Source organism: Tinamus guttatus, unplaced genomic scaffold (genome assembly GCF_059628265.1).
Source record: "Tinamus guttatus ecotype Peru unplaced genomic scaffold, ASM5962826v1 Tinamus_guttatus_pri_ptg000576l, whole genome shotgun sequence".
NCBI classification, from domain to species: domain Eukaryota; kingdom Metazoa; phylum Chordata; class Aves; order Tinamiformes; family Tinamidae; genus Tinamus; species Tinamus guttatus.
In genome coordinates, this window is record NW_028289110.1 from 311,929 (window position 1) to 333,614 (window position 21,686).

The 21,686-nt window shown below is 46.6% G+C and overlaps 1 protein-coding gene across 2 annotated transcripts in view; it reads right to left on the reverse strand.

Moving 5' to 3' along the window:
• GNAO1 (G protein subunit alpha o1) overlaps window positions 1-21,686 on the reverse strand; it is a 103,489-nt gene that overhangs the window by 52,410 nt on the left and 29,393 nt on the right. For both annotated transcript variants that reach the window (XM_088534591.1, XM_088534592.1), the window contains exon 3: window positions 19,609-19,750. In XM_088534591.1, the coding sequence (XP_088390717.1) occupies window positions 19,609-19,750 (142 nt within the window). The remainder of the gene's footprint in view (window positions 1-19,608; window positions 19,751-21,686) is intronic.

The window sequence follows — 21,686 nt, forward strand, 5'->3', positions numbered from 1 at the left end:
AAAGAGGAAAACGGCAAGTGCTGCTGTATGCTGGAGATGGGACCATTGTGAATTCCTCCAGAGTGGACTTCTGAGCACCTTCAATCTCCCTTTGAGGCTAGTTTTTGCTCTTGGTTATGCTGTTGAACTCTTGCCTTGGATGTCTGCTGTTTCTCTGTTCACCTCAAGAAAGCTGCAGCTGCTGGGCCCTGTTGTAAGGTGCTACTGATTTGATCTAAAGCTGTTCATCAAATTGTTAGCAAAAAATTCCAATCCAATACCCCAGTTGGGTGTCCAGAGGTGGCCAGTGACAGATGCTTAGGGACGTGGTTAAGTTGTGCTGTCTTTAAGGCTTTGCTACTAAGTGCAACCCCTTTTTATCTCACTTAAGCTTAATTGTACAAAACACTTGGAGCTGCCCCTGAGCAAGGGCAAAAGCTTTAATACTGATTGATTCAAACCTAAGTGCTGCCCAGCCCTTTCAGTGCGGGGAAAGTGGGAGGGCTGGAGTTTGCAGAGCAGAAGCTTCCAGCTGGCTGCTTGGTGTGTGTGTGACTGCTCACATCTGCGAGGGCCCTTCTGGTGGCTGTGCATCCCCAGTGCAAGGCTGCAAGACTTGTTAGGTTCAAGTTACTGGAAGGCAGGAGTTGTTTTGAAACACAGAGAAAGTTCACAGCTCCAGCGTGATCTGAATTATGGCTGTGCGTAAGCACTACATAAAAAAGACTTTAAGGTCAAGCTCAAAGATGGAAAATTCCTGTATTATGAGAAATGAATGGCAAGAGTTTAGAAAGAAACTGGAATGAGAGAGTTAGCTAAAAGATTCCCCACACTTCAAAAGTGGGGGAGTCTCAGAATGGGCAAAAAGGGGCATTGCTCTCAGGTGTTTTGAGTGATATGAAGGGGAATATTCACAGGTGGTTACCCAAGGTGGGCAGTGTCCACTATTACAGACTGCCTTTCTTGTCACATAATGATCCCCAAATGATGGGCTGCCCTGGTCTGGACCACAAGCAAAATCTTCTATTGTACTACTGAGGCTTCCAACATGTCATCCCAGGATTTGGTCTTTCAAATAGCTTTTCATTTTCCAAGTTAGTATGGTAAAAATGAAAGAGAGAGAGTAAAACTCATAAGCTGTGGAATGACTTAAGGCAGGATGAGGGGTACAAACACAGGGCAGATTTGAGCTCAGTGCTGTCTTGCTTTAGATCTGCCTTCAGTGTGAGGAGCACACTTAGCTGCAGTCTTGCTCTGTCACCCTGGCGTAAGCTTATATGAAAGCTATGGGAGACTTTTTGCAGTGCAGTTTTCATGTCCTGTAGAACATCACTGGTATTGGCCATGGATAGTTAATATAGTCAAGAGTATAAATGCTCAGATGAAGGTTGGGGTAAAGGAACCAAAAGTGATCCATGGGAATGGCCCCTTGCTGCTTGGAATGGGAAGAAAGCAGCTGAGGAACCTGGAAGAGCAGTTATAGGGCAGCTGGGGAAAGAAATAGCAAAGGAGGCTTATTGTCTGCTTGCACACATGCCTGGTATTAGGTGAAAACACAGAATTAGACCCCATAACTCACTAATGATAATGGGAGAGGTTGTCACCTCATGTAGAGCATCTTATTCAACATAGAAGATCTCTCTGGGTAACTGTTCACAAAATGCTTAGTTTTCCTTTTTATAATTTTTTTGCTAGAAAAGTTGCTTTCCACAAGAGCAAAAGCTGGTGCTTACAACTTGAAAATGTGAGAGTTCTCTAACAATCAAAACAGACCCATGTTTTCCTGACAAGTATACTATTTTTAAAAATCTTTTGGAAGAAAAAAAAAATCCATGATTAGGCAAGAATATATTTAAACAGCGGTTTGCTTGACAACATTATCACAAATATGAAAATATTTTGGGGACTACTTTTATGTGCTAAATATTTAATTCAGTCCTTCAGTACAGTGACTCCCTAAACCTTTAGTGATCTGAGCTCTGCTTTTGAGGCTTTAATTTGCTGTTGCCATGACATTGTTAATGTCTGAATTGCTTTTTTTAAACATTCAACTTGTTTCTTTTTTCCAATCTCTTGCAGAGGCATTCTGAAATAGTGGGCATGAGCTGATCTCATGGAACAGCCTGTGTGTCCTCAGAAATAACAGGACAGCATTTATCTTAAGAGCTCTCATCCATCAGAGCTTGCTTGTAAAACTAGAGAAACCACAGTGAAATTATCTGATCCAGCTGAAATAATTTTGGCAGTGGTGTGTGTATGTTTGGCGGGGGTTCTACGTAGTTCTCATGGTTTTGTTTAACTGTGAGATTCAGGAACAAATGTGGACTAACTAAGCAAGACTCATTGTTCTTGCACCTAGTTGGGCTTCCGGAGTGAACCAAGTGTACAGAATAACATTGAATTGCTTAGCAGTGAGTTTATTAACACACACATTTCCCAGACTGGGAATGGAGAAATCTGTCAAGAACAACCTAAGCAGAATAGTGCTGCTTCCTTAGGAGGAACTTTTTGCAGGAGGTGAATGTCATTTTGTGGGATGATACCTTTAACTGCCTTGCTCAATAGTACAACAGCCATATTGCTCATGGCTTTAGAGAGGAATTTTTTGGTCCCTCTAAGGAATAGCTTGGATCATCTTCTCTGGGGTTGGATTCCTTCCCCTTCTCAGCCAGCCTGCATGTGCCCCTCCTGCAATACTGCTCCTTGGAGGCTGGCACAGCAGCAAGCTCCTCTCATCTTGTGTAGCTGCAATTCCTCCAAGCTGGTAAATGCTGTTTCCAGGGCAGGTAGGAGATGAGAGCAGCAAGACTGGCTCTATGTCCTGTTCCTGCTGAGCTCCAAGTGCTTTCCACTCCCAAACCTTGAGGGATTTATCTGAGGTCACCCACCAGTGGTGGTGGGATGACCACAGCTGATTCAAGATGGCAGTGATCAGCCTGGAGCTGTGTAGCTTCTCTTGGCAAATGTGTCCAATAACAGTTCTAGCTCCTTTCCACTATAGACCTGAGTTGCACTGCAAAAGTATTTTGATATTGATATTGTTCCTGCCATTGAGATGTGTTTCCTATTGAGGGATATAATTGAGACATTGAGATATCTTCTGGTTACCAAAGTTGGAGATGTTTAACAAGCCTCAAAGCTTGAGGGATGGGGGAAAGCTTGACAATGAGCAAAGTGGTCTCTGAAGAGACTGTCATGATCATAGGTGACACCTGAGCAGCTGTCACAGGACAGAGGTCCTGCTGTGTTTTCTGAAAATGAGGGGGCACTGGCTTTGGGTATTGCATTGTAATGCTCCTGCTCTGCTGGCACCCTGGGATGGGCAGATCCTGCAGCGCTGGTGGCTCCCACGCTTGTGAGCAAAGCTGCTGGGTGGCAATGCAGTGGGATGTGTGACTGGCACTGCTTTATCTTCTGACACACCAAGCAGAGGCTGGGATGGGCTGCTGCCAAATGCTTGCTCTTACAAGAGGCAGGTTTCCTTGCTGCCTTGGGGTCTTACATTGGCTCTCTGCTGCAGGCTGCCACCCTGATCATGTTCAACTGCTGGGGCAAAGGCTCTTCTGTGACCAGGGCTGGTCAGGTCTGTGAGGCAGGTCTTAGTGAATGGCATAAGAACAGGACTACAAGTGTTACTCTTTTGGGGCCATGCAGAGTGCTACTTTAAACTTAATAACCCATAATAGCTCTGAATATTCCTTGCTTCAGCTCAGTTTTTATGGGTATATTTGAAAATAAATAGCACTTGGAGTGTGCTAATGATGGCATCTGAGTGTTTCCAGGAACTGACACTGTAAAAATGCCTGTCTATGGCTGCAAGGAGCAGAGGTTGACATCTCAGATAACAAACAAATGCTTTTGATTCTCTCTGTGCCAAGGAGCTGATACTGTCTCCATCTCCTGGGCATTCTTTGATGTACCTCGTTAGGCATTGTGAAATGTTGCTGTATTTGCTCTGCTGTAGAGCAGCAAAACAAGTGTCGGGGCCAGGAAGACTTGGGCAGGCGGAGGATCTGACACCCGCGTGTAAGGGCTGCAGGGGCTCTGGGGGAGCTTTGTGCTGGGCTGCCCATGTGAGAGGACGGGGAAAGGTGACTCCCTTGCAATGTCTAACAGCTCAGGAAGGTCCTAACTTGGGGCTTAATTCTTCTTATTATAAAAAAATGGCAAGGCAAATTCTGCTGTGCTAACACAGATCTGCAGCATTGGAAAGGTTTAAGACTTGAAAATGGAGAAGGAGGCAAAGCATGTTTTTAGAAACAGTTTTTTTTCTAAATTGGAATTCTTAAATGAAACAGTTAATTCAGCTCCTTCAAATTCGCAGGGATACTGTGGGTTTTTATTCTAAGAGAATATCAAGAATATTTTTAATAATAAACACTTTGTAAAGAGCATACCAGGACACCAAAGTTAAAAGATACATAGGAAAACTTTCTGCAGTTAACTTCGGTGCATTTAGCAATCCTTTGGCTCTCAAGGACTTGCTAGCTGGTCTGCACAGGTGTGGTGAGCAGCTTGTGCACCTGCTTAGGAAAGGTGCAAAATCTGCCCCCACCTTTCCTGCAGTTACACATGCCAGTATGTTAACAGGCAATGCCTAATCCAGGTCTCAGCACATCTTGATCTTTCCCTCTATAATGAACAGTCTTCAAGCGATGAAACCCCATTTCCATTTTTAGAGAATTGACTGTCAGCCCCAAATTTGGATGTAGATTGTGCTGGAGATCTACCAAATATGGACTCTTGAAAAGTCAACTCTTTAGAAAGGTCAGAAATGACTGAGAATCCAAAAGATCTTTTAGCCTGACCAGCTTGCAGTGAGTTGCCATGCTTGGAATAAGTGAATCCTGGCTTTTGATAGATGCTTAGCAGTGACTTTTAGTCCTGGATGTGTAGAGATGTTACCACGTGAACTTGCATCAGTTTTAATGGCAGATCACAGCAAGGTAATAGCAGGCTTCTAACTCTTCAAACTTCCTCCATGACATAGTTAATGTGGAAGTTTAAAATACTGTGGAGCCAATTAGTGGAGTGAAATAGAGTAATTACTGCCTCTAATTAGGAAGTATTATGAATTATGTAATTTTTGAGGTGTAGACAGAAGAGCTGAACAGACAACAAAGTTGCTGCTTGGGATATGGTGATGTAAAGAAGTATTTTAATATTGAGTTTGTCAGTGGAAACCAGAGCTTTTTGAGGCCTTCCCCCCTCAACCTGGAAGGCTGTTTGCAGGAGAGCAGAGACCAGAGCTCCTCTAGTTGTGCATGTAAGAATCAAGTCTTTCAGCTACTCTGTTCTCTTCTAGCATAGATTAGGGCTTGTTGATTTTTTTTTTTTTAAAGATTATGGTTGAAAATGAGCTGATTTCACTGAGAGCATCTCCTGGTCTACATCACATCCTGGCAGACAGGAATCCTTTGCAGAGAGCGTCTAAATTAGGGTGGATCATGGGTCAGGTGCTCTGCTCATCATGAGCATGGTGGCTTGCCCTCTTGTGCTGCTGGATAAGTGGGTACTTTCCATCTGAGGCAAATGGGAGGTGGTGGCAGCAGGAGGACATCACTATGTAGGCAGCAGAGGTTTAGCATGTTCTGCAAATGTGTCTGCTCTCTTCCAGTTAGATGGGCATGCAGGAATGGCTGTAGTGGGATGGTAACCTCAGGGCTGGGCTGGCTGCAGCTTTTGAGGGAATGCAGTGAAAACACCCTCTTTCAGCTCTACTGTCTGCTCAAGAAGTCCTGCTTTTCAATGAATTTCCTGGGTGTCTCTGTGCTCCCATCCAGGAGCCTGAGGGCAATTCTGGAGACACTGATTTTTTGTCTGGCATTTAATTAACTGCTTTTTGGGTTTAATTGTGTTATTTATTTGCTGATTAAAGCACCTTGTTATTGGAAGGGGAATCATAGACAAATGTGCCCAACATGGTAACGTGGCTATTTCCCTCTAGACACTGGGGTGGGAAAAACACCAGGGTGTCTTTCAGCCCTTGGCTGCAGAGCAGCTCTGATGTCCATTTATGCCCCAGGGGCTGCAGGACCTTTTTCTCTTGTGTTAGTATCAGCATCCACACAGTGTTGCTGGCGTTTCTTCCCTGACATCACCTCACCTTAGGAGGTGCTACTTTTATTCTTCCATTATTTGATATCCTATTTAGCATTTGGCTAAAACCTCCGTCCCTTTTTTTCTTCAAAGAGATGGAAATAGCCATCTCAGCAGCTTTGGAGGTCCTGCGTGTAAAATCAGATCTCCCTTCTGCTCATCGAGTGCTTTGCTTCTGGCTGCTTCTAGAAGCACCTCTGCAGATTTAGGTCCTGAGCATCCAGATGCCCTGGATTTACAGCTCTAGTTATGTGTGCACCAAGGTGCTGGCAGCTCAGATAATTGCTTCATGGGATGTCCTCATGTTTGGTTCAAGTCTAGCTGAGCATTGTTGTAAACCCCATGGAGGTCATGGACTGGGTTTCTTGCAGCAAAGCAGCTCTTCAGCTCTGCTAAGGAAGGAGCAGAGAAAAGTTAGCATCACCCCCACAGAGCTGAGCAGGCAGCAGTCTTCACCACAGGAGTGATGTGGTCTCTTTTGCCCTGTCCATGTTCTCCTTCCCTAGAAGAGCCAAGGAGGCACTGAATTCAGTATTGGGTGAGTTGAAGTAGTTCACTGGAAACTGTGCTGGTTCTGTGAAGCCTTCTGAGGTTGGAGCAGCAACCTGATAACCCTGGACACCTGAGATGGGCTGAACCAGGGACTGCATGAAGAGCAGAAAGGAAATCTGACTTTTCTGGTTCAAGGGACTTGCTGGACTCCCTGATCTCAGACAAGACCTTGTAGCTTCTCCAAGCGGGAAAACAGGACTTGTGATAAGGGCTGCTGGGGAGAACCTCAGTTGACATCTGCAAGCTAATTGTGAAGTTGTTTTGCAGTGGACCAGCCTGTGACTTTGGCTCTATTCTCAAAGAGTCTCTGAAGACTCATTAGCACTGGAGCAAACTCCTGGGGTTTCCTGAAGGATTTCAGGGCAATCTAGATGGTGTGAAGCGATAGCCTTCCCTTCCCCATCTGCCCTTGCTGTTTGTTTGCTGCTCCCTCTTCCTGGGCAAGGTTGAGGGCAAAGGAGAAAAGGGTTTTGGTTGGAATAGCCCTCAATCCTGCATGCTCTGTGTTGGGCAAATGAAGCTGAAAATGCATGTTGACAAGAAGCATGACCTCAGAACTGGGGTCTTGCCTGGCTAGGGTTTTAGGGAGCTGAAGATTAGTGGTGGAAAGGCTGCTTGCAGCACAGAGCTGCTGCCTGGGTGAATTTGCAGCTCTAACTCATTCTTGTTTTTCTTGATCAATGTATGGGCTGACTGGGTGTTCTGGTGTGAAATGCCCAGGGCAGGGCTTGCTTCTTGGCCTGGCTGAGCAGCAGTGCCAAGGACAGGGACACCCAAGGAAGTGTGTGGGCAGCACCACTGGGTTGTGGGTCTGCCCTGCCTGGGGACGCTGAATATGGCAACCCCTGAGCAAGGCTGGACTCGTGCACCCTGCAGCACCTCCCCAATGGGAAGAGGGGGACCTGGAAAAGAGGTACCTGCTATGATTGGGCCTAGAGGCTGCCCAAAGGTTTTCTTGGAGAGGAAGAATCAAGGATTTTTGCCTACTCACTCTTCACAAGACCAGACTGAATTTGGCTCAGGATCCACTGCAATGCTAGACTTTTCAGTCTAGGCATGTTTTTGTCTCTGAAGTAAATCACGCAAACCTGTGATGTGGCATGCACCCCTGCACATCAGTTTGACACAGCTGCAGCTTCCAGCTAAAGAGTCTCACTGGAGAAGAGCAAGGGAAGACACCTGTGTGAAAGTAATGGAGAAGCTCAACTTGAACCTGCTACCACAGACCTGTGTAGCTGGCAGGGTTGGCTGTAATGGGCATTAAGTGAAGCTGTAGCAGAACAAAAGCCTGTTTAAAAACTAAGGCTCAAGAAAGGACAGCATAAATATGAGCATGTAGAAAACTTTGCATGCCTCATAAATATCCCAGTGGTGCTTGGCAAGAGAAAACCTTTCCAAAGCTTATGCTACCAATAACATTAATTAAGGAGAATAAAGGCTGGAAGAAAAATGACTTAAAGATCCTTGGGTAAGATGCTAATGCCCTGCAAGCTAGGGACAGAGGGAGGTCACTGCCTTGCCAGAGGAAGAACACTGTGTAGCAGCTATTTGACAACATGATACAGATGAGACTGGAAGCAAACAGCACAACCCAACAATGCCTGGGGAGAATCCAGTGCATGAACAGCAATTATTAAAGCTGAATTTTAGAAAGGAAAGCTTAGCTAAAACTCCCTTATCTCTGTGCATAAAAATGTGCCACTGCCTCTCCAGATGGGTTGTGTTGCCAAAATCAGTATTGCAGTAAAATGGAAGTACAGTGATGCAGTGAGATGAAGAAAGACCTACCTGGTTCTCACTTGGAAGAATCTAATTCATAACTTTCACATACAGAGCAAAATCACAGTGACTGCTGGGATCTTACTCATTTTTTTCCCATTATTGCCTAGGATCTCATCTATAGCACTGAATGAAAGATCTCAATTTTAAACAGAACAACATAAAAATGACAAGTGAAATTATTCCTCTGATCTCAGAAAGCGCTTGCTATGTCTCTATCGCTGCTTCCTATTGCTGATGTCCTTGGATGGGAAATCAGGTTGGAATTCCTCTGGAGGACACAAACCAGAGTTTTGCTGTGACCCCCAACTAAAATCTAACTGGTTGTGTTCAACAGGCAACATGACAGCCTAGAGCCTGACCATCACATAAAACTTTCCTGTACATCCAGCAAACAATCAGACTAGCAAAGCCCTTCCAAGCCCAGCTCTTCAGAGGGACAAGCGTATTTCACATTTTGGGGATAGCTTCCAAGTGCAAGGAGGTGACATGCTGATGGGCTGGGCTGTCTGAGGAACACCTGTGGTGAAGGGGGAAGTGGAGTCTGCAGTAGGAGCTCCTGTTTCCAGCCTTGGGCCTGTGTGGCATGACTTTCCTGTTGCTGCTGCTGGTGTAAATGGGGAGTGATCCCCCTGTGGCAGGCTGTATGGGAAAGGGAAGGGTTAAGTATAAACAGCTGACCTAGGGGAATGATTTCCTATGGGGAAGTATCTAGCAGTGGTCATGCCATCAATACAGATATTAAGCATTCTATGATAATATGCTGCAAACCAGAAACTGGAAACTGAAGAGCACAGCAGAAAGGAGGAAATTTGCTGAAATCCTGCGGGTGAGACTTGCTCTGGCTGCAGTGCTCCCGGCCCTGGCTCCTGTGTGGGGTTTGACACATTGGAGGGATGCGCTGCGCTGCCTGCGGTGCTTCTGGGCAGATGTGCTGAAGCTGCGGCGCTCTGCTAGTCCCTGGGGAGCATCCATCAAAAGAACTCAACAGCATTCATGTTTTCTGTGCTTTCTTCTGCTTGGTCTCTATCCTGTCTTTGACCACAAGGTTAAGTGTTGCCATGTTGCAAAATGATAGGGCTTCACAGCAGCTTTTGGGGATTCGTTGTTTCTAATCTTCATTTTGAGTTGCAGTCTCTGCCTTCTTAGACTTACTGCTGGGGGCTCAGTGGGGTGGGTCTGCTCCAGCTTCCTCTCCCTCACTGCACAGAGGTGAAACCAGGTGAACAGCAACCTCGTAGGCACCTGCGAGATGAGGGTTGCTTGGTCTCCTGGTGGCAGTGCTGGTGTTCACCATCTCCAAGCGAAGGGCCCTGGAGCCTGGCAGGGGCTCGGTGCTGCCTTGCCCTGTGTTGCCTGCCCTCGTGCCAGAGGGCTGGGCCCTCTGGAGCAGGCTGGACACAGCTGCTCTGGATGAGGCTGTTCCCTTCTCTAAGGTCAGAAACCTTCATGCTTTGGTGGGTAGATGAGGCTTGTGTCAAAGCTGTAATAGCTGCTAAGTGAGTTCCCATATGGTATCTTTAATCAGGTATTACCAAGGTACACAATGCTGATTAATAGCCTTGGTAAAACTCGTGTTCAGGTAATAAACTTCTCATGGGTGGCAGATCCTCTGCTTCCTGTCATCGACTATCCCCATGATTAATGTGGTACGAGGAAAACATTCTATGCTGCACCTCTTCTGCAGGGAAAGGGGGCATCTCAGCCTCTTCCCCTGCTGTTACTGGAGCTACAAGCAGCAGCTGCTCACTTTGGAAGGACATGTTTTCCCTCAAGGAGGAAGAGGGTGGCATGCGGTTGGGATGCAGCATAATTTTAATTTTCTGCATGCTCCAGGGCAAAGTATTGGCTGGCAAATTGCAGGGATGTGAGAAGCATTGTCCCCTTGGGGACCCATTGTTTGGTGTGTGTTTTTTTTTTTTTTTTTTTTTTTTTTTTTGGCAACCTGTTTTTTTTGTTGAAATGAGGAGAGGGCATGTGCTGAAGGGAGGAGGTGGTGCAAGGAGAGATCAGTCAAGAAGGGTGCAGTATCCAGGCTCTAGATCTACAACATGCAGATGTGGGATTTGGTGAAACTTTGTGATTTTAGAAAGGCTCTACCTGGGAGAATGTCATCATGGGGGTCAGGCTTGCTTGGCATCTGGTGCTCTTGCAAGGGCACCTGATGTCTTGTTGGGCACCATGTCTTGGGGCTCTGGAGTTGAATTGTGTTATGGTCTGGTGAGACTGGAGCAGTACATGAGTATATTGTGTCCATGCACAGACTAGGCTTATCAGTGCTGGAGGATGCTGTTGAGGAGCCTCAAGCTGTCTGAGCAGAGCCTCAGTGCCACCTTGATTTGAATGATCATTGAATGACAAAGCCAGGTGAGAGGTCCCTTCCCAAGATGTGTTATGCCCTTATGTGAGTTACACCAGAAATTTGTTAAAGGCCAGGGATGCCCTGTATAAATGTTTTTATTTTACATCTGGAGACATTCAAATAATAGGAACATCATAGAAGGCAGTTGGGAAACAAATATTTTAAGTGGCTCTCTTAAAAGCAGTGAGTAAGCGGTGTGAGTCAGCAGCACTTCCCAATGCTCCCCAGAAGAGATGGAAATAAATCCCCTTAACTGGCATGTATCTGAAATGTGCTGAGTAGTTTGTAGTTATGTGAAATTACTGCTGGGAGAGCTGCCTTGTAGACATACCTGGAGACAGCACCTGGCTTGGGTGGGAGGTGCTCTAGCTAGATGCAATCTGAGCCTCAAAGGTTGCCTTTCTAGAAGGATTTTAGCCAGGGTGCCATCCTCCATACGGTTGTAAACATTGATAGGCATCTTTGAAGCTTCTACTGTGCTGTCTTTAACCTTTCTGCCTCAGTTGCCCTGTTCATAAACAGCTAGCTGTTCTTATTCAGGCTGACGTGCCCCTCAATCCTACTCTGGACCCTTCTCCTAGGGAAGGACAAAGGTGCCGACTGTGTTCAGACACGAGTGGGAGCCCAGCTGCTCCCTGCAGAGAGGCTGCTGCTGCTGGCTGTGCCCAGGGTGGCTGCACGGAGCCTGCGTGCCTGGGGCTGTGGGACAAAATCCGCCTCGGTGGCCTGGGGCAGCTGTCATGCTTTCTGTCATTCTCCCATATTTTTTAGGATGATTCATCCCTTTGTGTTGTCCTGTTCTGGCCCTTTCCAGAGGGGCTTCCTCTCCCAGCAGTATCTTGCAGTGCTGGAAAGCAGCCCCACAGCTCCCACTAACCTGACGCTAATGTCACCATCCTGGGGCTGCTCTGCACTGTCACCAGTGTGTGTGCCCCTTCTGCAAAACTTCTGTGGCAGCACTAGCTGCAGCTGCATTTGAACAACAAATCTCACAAGGGGAGGCAGGCAGCCCTTCTTCCAAGGGAACAGCTTTTTTTTTTTTTTTTTTCCTCCCTTTTCAGACTAAAAATACTCCCTGTACCATCCAAAAAAAAGGCATCAAATGCAAAGCTTGTGGAGGAAAAAATCATCATGCTGTCAGTGCAAAGAGCTTGTAAGAAAGAAAAAGGAAGGAGCACCTCTCTTTAGCAAGGGGTCTGCCTTTCACAGGGAAAGGGGGATGTTGTGTAGCTTTGGGCGCTGTAGCTTTGGGCGCTGTGGAGATTCTTTTCAAATGCACCCTTTAGAGGACGTGTACTTTGTGCTATGCCAAAAGCAAGCCTGAAATTTGGCATGGGAAAGCAGGCACACTAGAAAGAGCTAAAGATGGATTTGCACTTGAAGAGGTGGTGCTTTCCACCAGCCAGGAAGCAAGTGATGCCAGGTGACTATCTGGCAATGTTCTTGCTGGTGGTAAAAAACTATCTTGGGGGACATTTCATATTTTCCCTGTGTCCTCCCCCACAAACCTCCAGGTTGCTCTTCTCCCTCCACACTTTTAATGCCCAGTTATTTGTTCTTCAAAACCTCTGCCTGGTTGCTCCTAATCTGCAATGGCCTGGTCCCAATCCCTGCTAAAGGTTTTTCACTGATTTCGAATAAGAAGAATGAGAAGAGCGCGTTTTGCTGTGAGCTGAGGTTGAGAGGCTTCAAGGTCCTGGTGTACTGCAGGCAAATGAATTCCTGAGCCAAGGAACTCTCCTAGAAACCATCCTCACAGCAACTGCTCTTGACTCATTAAAGTTGCTGGGTGAGGGAGCACTCCAAGGTGAATCGGGGCAGGAAGGTTTTAGGGCTTCACATATGTGATGGGAGCCTGCAGTCAGTTCAAAAGCCTTACAGAGTTAAACCAGCACTGTGAGTTCTACCAGGAAAAGGATCTGAAACCAGTTCAGTTTGCAGTGCTTGACACTTCTGAGGATCTGGCCCATGGCACCACTGCAGTTTAAAGTGTTTGGTCAAGGAACATTTCTATAAGGACCCTGGCTGTCCAGCAGAAGACTGCACAAAAGCCTGTAGGAGATGGTGGCTGAGCTGCATATGGGGTTTGTGCTCAGCTGGCGCTCAGATGTTGCTGTCACCATTTTTTCCATTAGTCCTTGAACCTGGCCTCTTATGTTCAGCCTGTCCTGGTTTTCCCTGTGTTGCCTCCCCACTTTTCCCTCCGGATGTAGAGGCCATGGGCTGGGCTGCTGCCTCGATGGTCTTGCAGGATGTCAGTGTGGGGCAAAGGGGTCTGTTCAGGGGATGGAGGGCAGGCTGTTCCTGTGCTGTGCAAGGATGATGTGTGGAGAGTGCTGCCCGGCTTCTGGGCTAGCTTTCACTGATGGCATCTGGTCTGGCTACTTGTTTTACTGTAGCAGCCATAAACCTCATCTCAGAACTGGGAAGGGAGCACGGAAAACAAGTGTCACCAAGGCAGAGTTCCTGGCTGGTGCCATATCCTTGCCAAAGAAGTGGATCTGAATGGCATTTTGAGGTGTGATTGCATCTCTTTCTCATCTGGCTCACTTTGGAATGATGTTGGGCATCAAAACTGTTTTTTCTACCCTAGAGATGTGTTTTTAAAGACAGGGTTTCTGACTGCAGAGGAGATGGTAAAAAGTGATTCTCTGTTGCACTGCCCGTTTCCTGCCTGCTGCCCATTCACCACTACTCTGTGCCAGCCAACAGGTTCAGGCAGACTCCAAAAAGCTGGCCCAGTGTTTACTTTAAGTGAAGATTAAAATGTTGCCATGACAGCATGATAGATATCGTGAAGCAAGCCCAACTTGAAAAACATCACACTGGCACATCAAGCGCTCAACAAGGTGGCATTTTGCGGAGAGCGCCGTTCCAAACGATACACACTTCTAACTTGCTACGTTGCTGCCACCCACGCTCCCTCATTTCCTTCCTAGCTCCATTTCACAAGTCCTTTTCCCCCCTCTTTGAGGATTTTGACTGAAGATGGATATGTTGGGCCACCTGTGGGAAGTAAAGTTTGTTTTTTAGGTCTGGTCATTGGTCACCTTCTGTCAGAAAAAGGGTTATTTGATACTGCTTCTGGCTGAAATGTTTTCTGTGGCATTTGATTGCTTGTCTAGAGCACTACAGCATCTACCTGTTGTCATTACTATTAAATTTTCTAGGCTATTTCTACTTGGGTCTGACTCAAGTAGAAGATCCTTTCTCACAGAGCTGATATAATCTCTTTCCTTCATGAACTCGGAACTTCTTCCTCCTCCTTGTGAGCACCATTACATGTTTGTGCAAGACTGGGGTTCTGACCACTGCTTATTGCCACTGTTTGTGTCCTACAGTAGTTGTAATCCATGGGATGCTAGCTCTAAGATCAGATCTTAGTCCTAAATGAACTGCTCATTTTCTTTCGTAAACACTGAGGCCTGAAAGGAGGACGGACTAACCAACTTAGACTAAGTAAAGCTCTTAATGATTAAGACTTGGTAGTCTCCATCCACAACCCGCTTATTTAATTGGATGTCTCTTTCAGGCCCAATTTTGTCTGCAAGAGCACTCTGTGATGTGTTTACAGCCATGATATGAACTTATCTTGTCTCCCTTCTAAATGCCTCCTTTATTAGCTGCGTGACTACATAGCAACAGGCCCTGGTACTGGGGAGATTCTTTTTGCTAAAGAAAAATCATTCTATGCTATTGACTTGATGACAGCAATTCCAGCCTTGTCAGCGATGCGGAGCCAAGATGTGTGGCTGCTGCTGCAGCAAAGGAGGCTCTCCTGGGTCTCAACTGACCTGGCTGGGATGTCCCCTGGTGACGTGTGGTGACTCGGCCACCACAGGAGGTGGAATGAAGGCATTGAGCTCCATTGCTTCAGTCTCTTCACACTCTGCTATTTCTGTACTGAGATTATTTACCAAGGAAAGATGTTGCATTTTCAGGGACTCAGGGTGGCGAACGGGGGGATACAACAGTGTGATGTGGAAGTTAGAGCTGTTGGGATAGTGAGACTCTAGAAGGGGCACAGCGGGGCACCAGGGTTGTGCACCACTTGAGCAGGGTCCTTTCTAGGCTGTCCTTGTTTTTCATGCTTGTTTTCTCCCCCACCCTTGTTTTGCAGCAGTAATTCCCTGAGCATTGGCCATCTCACCAGCAACAAGTCTTTCTTGAATGAGCCAACCATCTCCCAGGCAACGAGGCAGGCTGTGAAAATAACAAGTGCTTTCCTGGTTGTTTGATTTCTCCCACCTCCCAAGAAATGCCCGGCCTTTTATCTGTCTCCATTGGTCAAAACCACTGGCTGGCAGTAATGCAGATGCATCTCCTCAGGTCAGAATGGAGGGAGGAAGGGGCTGAGCAAGAGAGGACTCTGGCTTTAATGGAAAAATTTGACAGATCTTTTCATCTTGGTGAAAGATGAGCTCAAATACTTGTCTGGGTATGAACCCAGCCAAGCCAGCCTAGCGGGGATGGCTGTACACAGCCTGTGGCATCACGCAGGCTTCTGCTGGACACGCAGACAAGTGCAGCCCAGCTGCTAAATGATTGAGTGGCTAAAGCACTGTTCCACTGTTTCCCCTTTTTCCCTGCTCCTGTGCAGCAGCAGCAGCAGCCCTTGGTTATGTGGCAGGTGGGTTCAGCAGATGGGTATTGCAAGGATTGGCCATGTTCTTGCTGCAGTGGCAATGAGGTATCCTGTGCCCATTCCCTGGGTCACCCTGTTAGCTTCCTTTGGCAAAAGGCTCCTTCCAGCCCATGGTACCTGGTTCCCCTGAGCCCTTCTGCTGCTCTGTATCTGCCCAAAGGCATTGGCAGCTTTTCTGCATCTCCCAGAGAACACTTCATTTAGCCAAATGCAGGAAGAGACAGCTGGTCTGAGCAGGCATCTACCTGACACGAAGCAAAATCCACAAATATCTTGAGCTGACAAGTAGGAAAAGCCACTTGAATGTGAGCAGCTCTTATGACAGTGGCCTCTGCCCCACGCTGCTCTGTTTAAATGGCAGGGACATGACGTGCGGGAGTGGCCCTGTCCCGTGGTCCTAACCAGTATTTTAAAATGTTGCCAAGGTGCCCTTGCCTATGTCACTGCACTGGCACATGTGCTTTGGCACATGTGCTTTGCCACAAAGCCTGTAAATGGATATCAAACACTTTTAGTGCCTTAACCACTACTTAGCATTGGCTTTTGTAGTGGAAAGGGAGACATTTTCAAACTCCTGCTGGAAGCTTTAATGATATTCCCTAGAAATCACACCCTGGAGCTGTGACCCTCCCATCTCAGGTATTTCTGCTCCATGCCACCTGTCCTGGCATGCTCTGTCAGATAATCAATGAAAAGTTTTCAGCCACCCAATCTCTACCTGTTTTGAGCTGTTCTTGCTCTACAGCTGCTTTTATTCCCTCATTTTCCTTGCCTGAAAAACCAGTGAGGAACAGGACCCCTAAATGAGCAAAGGACGGATTTAAACTTTGCATGGGTATCGGTGTGAGGGCCAGCATGGCAGGGCCAGCCTGGGTCTTGGCATGGGCAGGTTCCTAGCAGCTCGGCTGCACTCTGAGCATTTGGCTCTTCTCCCTTCAGCAGGGCTCTACAGGCTGGTTTTATTACCAGTTTTGGGGGTCAGCACTGACCTTCTGCGGCAGGAAGACTAGTATGTGCCTTAGAGCTGGGATTTCTAAAGCTGGGCTTCAGGCCTGTCTCTACCCAGATGGAAATCGACCCCTTTACTACCTGTTCGTGGATTGAGGTGCTTGTGCTGAGTTGTTGCTTCCTAGCTCTAAGCTTCCATGTCCCCTTTGCTCTACTTGGACGCATGGAGAGGCTACCAGCGAGGAGTCGTTTTTTATTTTAATAATAAATTGCACTACAGAGACTTTTATAATATGGAGGCTGTATGTTGTGGCCTGACTTTTCTGTGTGCTAATCTATTTAGAAAGGTCAGGACTAAACAGTGAGCTATAGACTGGTTAGAGGGTGTGAAATGAGGGAGTTACTGCCCCGCTTCTGTGTGATCTGCTGCTCTTTGCCAGTTGGGGAGCCTCAGCTTGGTGCTGAGAGCCCTGATGGTGAGGAAGGTCTCCTGGTAACACTCTTCCTCCATCCGGACTCCTGTCTCCTCTGTGGCCCATCTTTTTCCTCCTGTTATACTTTGCACTATGTTGAGGGATCATGGCACTGCTTTTGAACTTTTTTTTGGTTTTAAATGGCCTTTCTGGGCTGTGCTCTGGTGTTGATGTGACACTGGATGGCAGGATGTGTTCCCCTCTCACTGCATGGATGGAGAGGAAGTGAAGATGTGGGTGCTGCTTGCAGCCATGAACCTGTCATGAGCCAAGCACAGAAGAGCCCAGAGGAACCTGTTTCCCTGAACAGGGAGGCTATATAAAAGTGAAATCCTATACTGGTTTGTCCTTAAACTCGAGAGAGGTCCTTATCAGCAGAGACGGTCAGGGAGACCTGGAACATCTCCTTTTTGTGACTTAGTGATTTATTTTGTCTCTTTGGTTCATATTTCCTATGTTGATGTCACTTTGACTGACAAAAACTGGGAGATTTTGTTAGGACTCTAACCTTTTCCTTCCATTAGACTAAATGCTGGAGGGATGATAACTGGCAGGAGGAAAATGAGACAAATGAGAGAGGATTTGTTTTTTATCTCAATAGCAAAAGCACAAATAGTCTCATTCATGTTTGTTAGAGGAGCTTTCTTTTCCTTGTGCCTCGGATGCCATCAGGCTCCTGTTTGGAAGATGCAATGGGGGAGATGCATCTGCTGCAAAGTCTTGGGGGGAATTGAATTTGGAGCAGTCACTTTCCTGAGGCTTCTTCTCTTGAGGGCTTAAGTAAGGAGTAGGGGAAAATCCCCCCACCAAAAGATTTGCGGTGGAAACACTTGGCTGAGAATGACTTTTAAAATAGAAAAGCTTTGCCTGAAAAGGGATGAAGTGTGTACTGTAATACTCAAATCACCAGTCTAATGGCTTCTCTTTATAGCAGCTGGGTATTAATAATAGCAGAGACCATACAATTCTTTGTAAGATTAAAATAAATACTGTTACGTGTTAATACCAGCAACTTCCTGGGGGAGGGCAGCCCAGAGAAAGGACCAAATGGAAGACCAAGGCCTGAGATTTAGGTCCTTCCCTTCTTTTTTTGCTGTTAGATGATGGAATTGCATTGCTAACATCTGTAAAGGGAGATGTTCTGAATCATCCCCTCCCCAGACCGTTGTTTGATTTTAGTGGTTTATAGCAGCCTTGTGAGCTTGCCTGTCTGCACAGTCAGCACTGTGCAAGACAGGAGTTGTTCCTCTGAGAGCAAATACCTTGGGGAGGAAACTAGATTGGTGAGAACTAAATGCAACCTGTTTCTCACTTGTAAAGGCAACTGAGGATCCCTACTGCCCTAAGGTATCTGTTGAAATGAGTGGTGTGTACTGGATGTAAGGAGAAATCTTTTCATTATGAGGACACCAAAGCAGTGCATCAGCTGTGCAGAGACACTGTGCAGTCTCCATCCTTGGAGATTTTCAAGACCAGGCTGGATAAAGCCCTGGGCAACCAAGTCTGGTTTGTTTCAAGCAGCAGGGTGAGCTAGAGCCCTCCTGAGATCTTTCTGACTTGAATTATCCTATGATCCCAGGAAAGTTTGATATCTTTTCCATAGAGATATGAACGGGTGTAACATTTTGGGCAGACCAGGACTCCATCTCACGCCTGGCGGTCGTGATTACAGCTCTCCCCGACGCTGGTACTTTGCCAGGCCTGGCACTAAACCAGTCCTGAGATTCCCTCCCATAACTAGGACTTCAGGTGTCAAAAGAAAAGGAAATTTTACATTTTAAAGCTGTCTGCTGCAGACTATCAGACATGGAGAATGATTTGTTTCTGTTTTCCTGGGCATAGATTTTTAACTGAGACAAGATATGTTGCCTTGCTAAGAGCTGAGTCACTGAGTAATCAACAGATTAATGTATTCAGCTCTAAAGCCATCAGCATTAGTTCTCGGCAAGCTCACAAGAACTCCATTATTGTATCATCTCTGCATTTGGGATAGAAATGTTTCCATGATTTAGAGTTCCTGTGGGAAAAATCCCTAGACTCAAAGAAATCAAAATACTCCTTTGTGACTGGGAGAAGCGAGCTACCTCTTTATGCAGCAGCACCACGGCAGCGCTTTGGCATCCTTTCCCCTGAATGCTTTCATTATCAGCTGTTAGATAAGGAGTTTGGGGTATGTTGTACATCTGTCATTTAATAGCTGCCTAAAAATAGTTATGATAAACCCACTGGCTATAGGACTTGGCCTTCATCAGGGCTTTAATCTAAAATTATTTCACTGCCTGTAAAACAAGGTACTTTTATATTTCCTTCTGTATGGGAATATGCAAAAAGAGGATTTGACTGCTCTAGGCTGGTGGAATGAATCTGAACAGCAGCACCACTTTTCCTCAAGACACTTTTTTGCAGCCTGTGTCTCCAGCACAGGCACAAGATATGAGATGTTCTCACCTTTTCCCCAGGTCTGTCAGTACCTCTGTCTAGGCTGTCCTTAAGTGAACAGGAAACTCGTTCCCTGCACAGGAGGTCGATGCCAGAGCGGGGAGATTGTGGCTTTTGTCTCAGAGACTCCAGGTTTACATTTTAAGAGTATAAATCACACATCTGCACTGGTGCCTCGACACCACCTTGTTGTGCCGACCGCATTGCGACAGACATTGCACAGGGAGGCACATCTTCCCCCTCGCTCTGCCTCCCAGATATTTGGACTGTGCAAACACCCTCTCTGTGCTATCTTTGAACTCGAGCAGTGGCATTCATTGAATTCAACTTACCCGTCGCTCCTTATCGCCGTATTCGATGCCCAAGGTATCCATGGCACGTACGATAGCTGCCAGAGACTGAATAGTGTTGCTGTAGACCACTGGCTTGTACTGCTTCACATCTTCTCCAGAGAAGCCATCTTCATGAATGATCCTGAGGGAAAGAAAGGACAAAAACCCAATGAGAATGTCATTTCAAAGGCAGAAGCCTATAAAAAAAAGCTGTGCTCTTGAGGAGCAGGATTGCTGACTTGATTCACTTCATGTAGTCAGGCTGGTTGCTCACCACAAGTGTACCTGAGTGAACATGGAGTTAGCATCCTTTCTGCTCTCTCACAGGGATATCCTGGATAGGGTTGGCATGTATGGTCCCTGGCCCCTGACCCAGCTGTAAATGCTGAAGCCTGGACAGCTTCATGTTCACATGTTTCTGGGTCTCAGGGAGGTTTCCAGGCCCTCCCTTCTCTCTCCTGTCTATAGAAATATATCCACTGCTCACAGTGACACTCAGGTCTTAACCTGAAACACTTGTTAGACACACTTCTGGCCTAGTGCTTTTCACCAAAACTCTTGAAGTACCTTACAAAAATAATGAGAGTTGACATCTCTTGTACCCCTGGGGAAAGAGGAAGAGAGGAGAAGCAATTTAGCCATGTAGCACTTAAAGTGCTTACAAGCCCTTAAGCCCCCTCCCTCCTCTAAAAGTATAGTTCTAGGAGTTCTGCTGCCCCAAGGGGTGTTATGGTATCTTTTCCTGAGACACTGTGGGAATTAGACTACAGTCCTTTCAGTTCTGTGCATTGGATACTTGAGTCTCTATAATAGTTGGTGCTCTTAGTCTTTATTAAACGCCACAAAGGAACTATTTTCTGGAGTTCTCGCAATCCCGTATTCAGATCTTCCCTGGTAACCCCTGGACAGTCCTTTGCAATAACTGCCCACATGGGCTCCCACCTGCTGCATGAGCTGCTAGCGCTTCCTCAAGTCACTGAGCACCCTCCTCACCACAGCCCTTCGCTTACTGCTGAGGAAGAAATAGCCCTTTCCAGGGCTGGGCTGATTTTTGGAGCACTGGGGCAGGGAATAAGGTGACCCAGATGATCTTGGCAGCCCTGTTCTCATGCTGATACCTGCAGCTGCTCCCTAAGCAAGAGCCCTGTTTTGTAGTGGAGCATTGCTGCTGCCTAAGGGGATGGTTATCTGTAATTCCTTCATGCCTAACTCAAGATGTAAACCTGGGAGTCTCTAGAAAACAGCCAGGATTTGCAGAGTTAATTGTGCTTAGCAATAATTCTTCCCAATGAAGACATAATGATTACGATCCTGTCTCTTTACTACTAGTAGAGAGGAACAGCTGCTTAGCCAAAATAAAGCCTTCGATTGTTCATCTTCAAATCTCAACCGGTAAGGGAGATGGGTCATGGATAAAACCTTAGCATCTTGTCCAGTGATGTTTTTCTAAACCAGATATGCACCAGCAAAGGTCCTGACGGGTGCTGGCACCCCCAGGCTGGGGAGAGCTGCTGAGGAGCACACGTGAGCTGGTGCTGGGGTGGCAGTGGGAAAGGCCAGTTGGGTCTTACCCACAGATTATTCTGGAAGGAACAGGGCTGATATAAAGGTGCTTGCAAAGTCGGGTATCTACTTCCTTTCAGCATGAAGCTTGTGGAAAGGTTTTGTAGCACGAGGGACCAACTACCTGTTCTCCCATCCTCACTGTGTCTTGTTCACCCCTCAACATTGACCTCCAGGGAGGAATTATCCCACCACAGCCTTTGAATGCTGAAAAATTGGGCTAGAAGCAGAGACAGCCTGAGGTGAAGCAGTAGTTCAAGCTGATAGATCCTGTAGGGGAAATTTTCAAGCCCCTTGACCCAAGGAACTGGGCAGAGCACCCCTTGAGGAAGGGGAGGTGGTGCTGATGCTGAGAAGGGTGTAGGTTGCTGAAAGCTTTTCTTACTTGGTCCAGACTTACTGATCTGTCATGCTTTTTTTCCAGAGTTTTGATTTTGATGAAGGCTTACAGACAGTAGCAGAATTCTGCTTTGTACCTTTTATTTTTTTAGGAATTCAGAGCTCGCATTGAGATT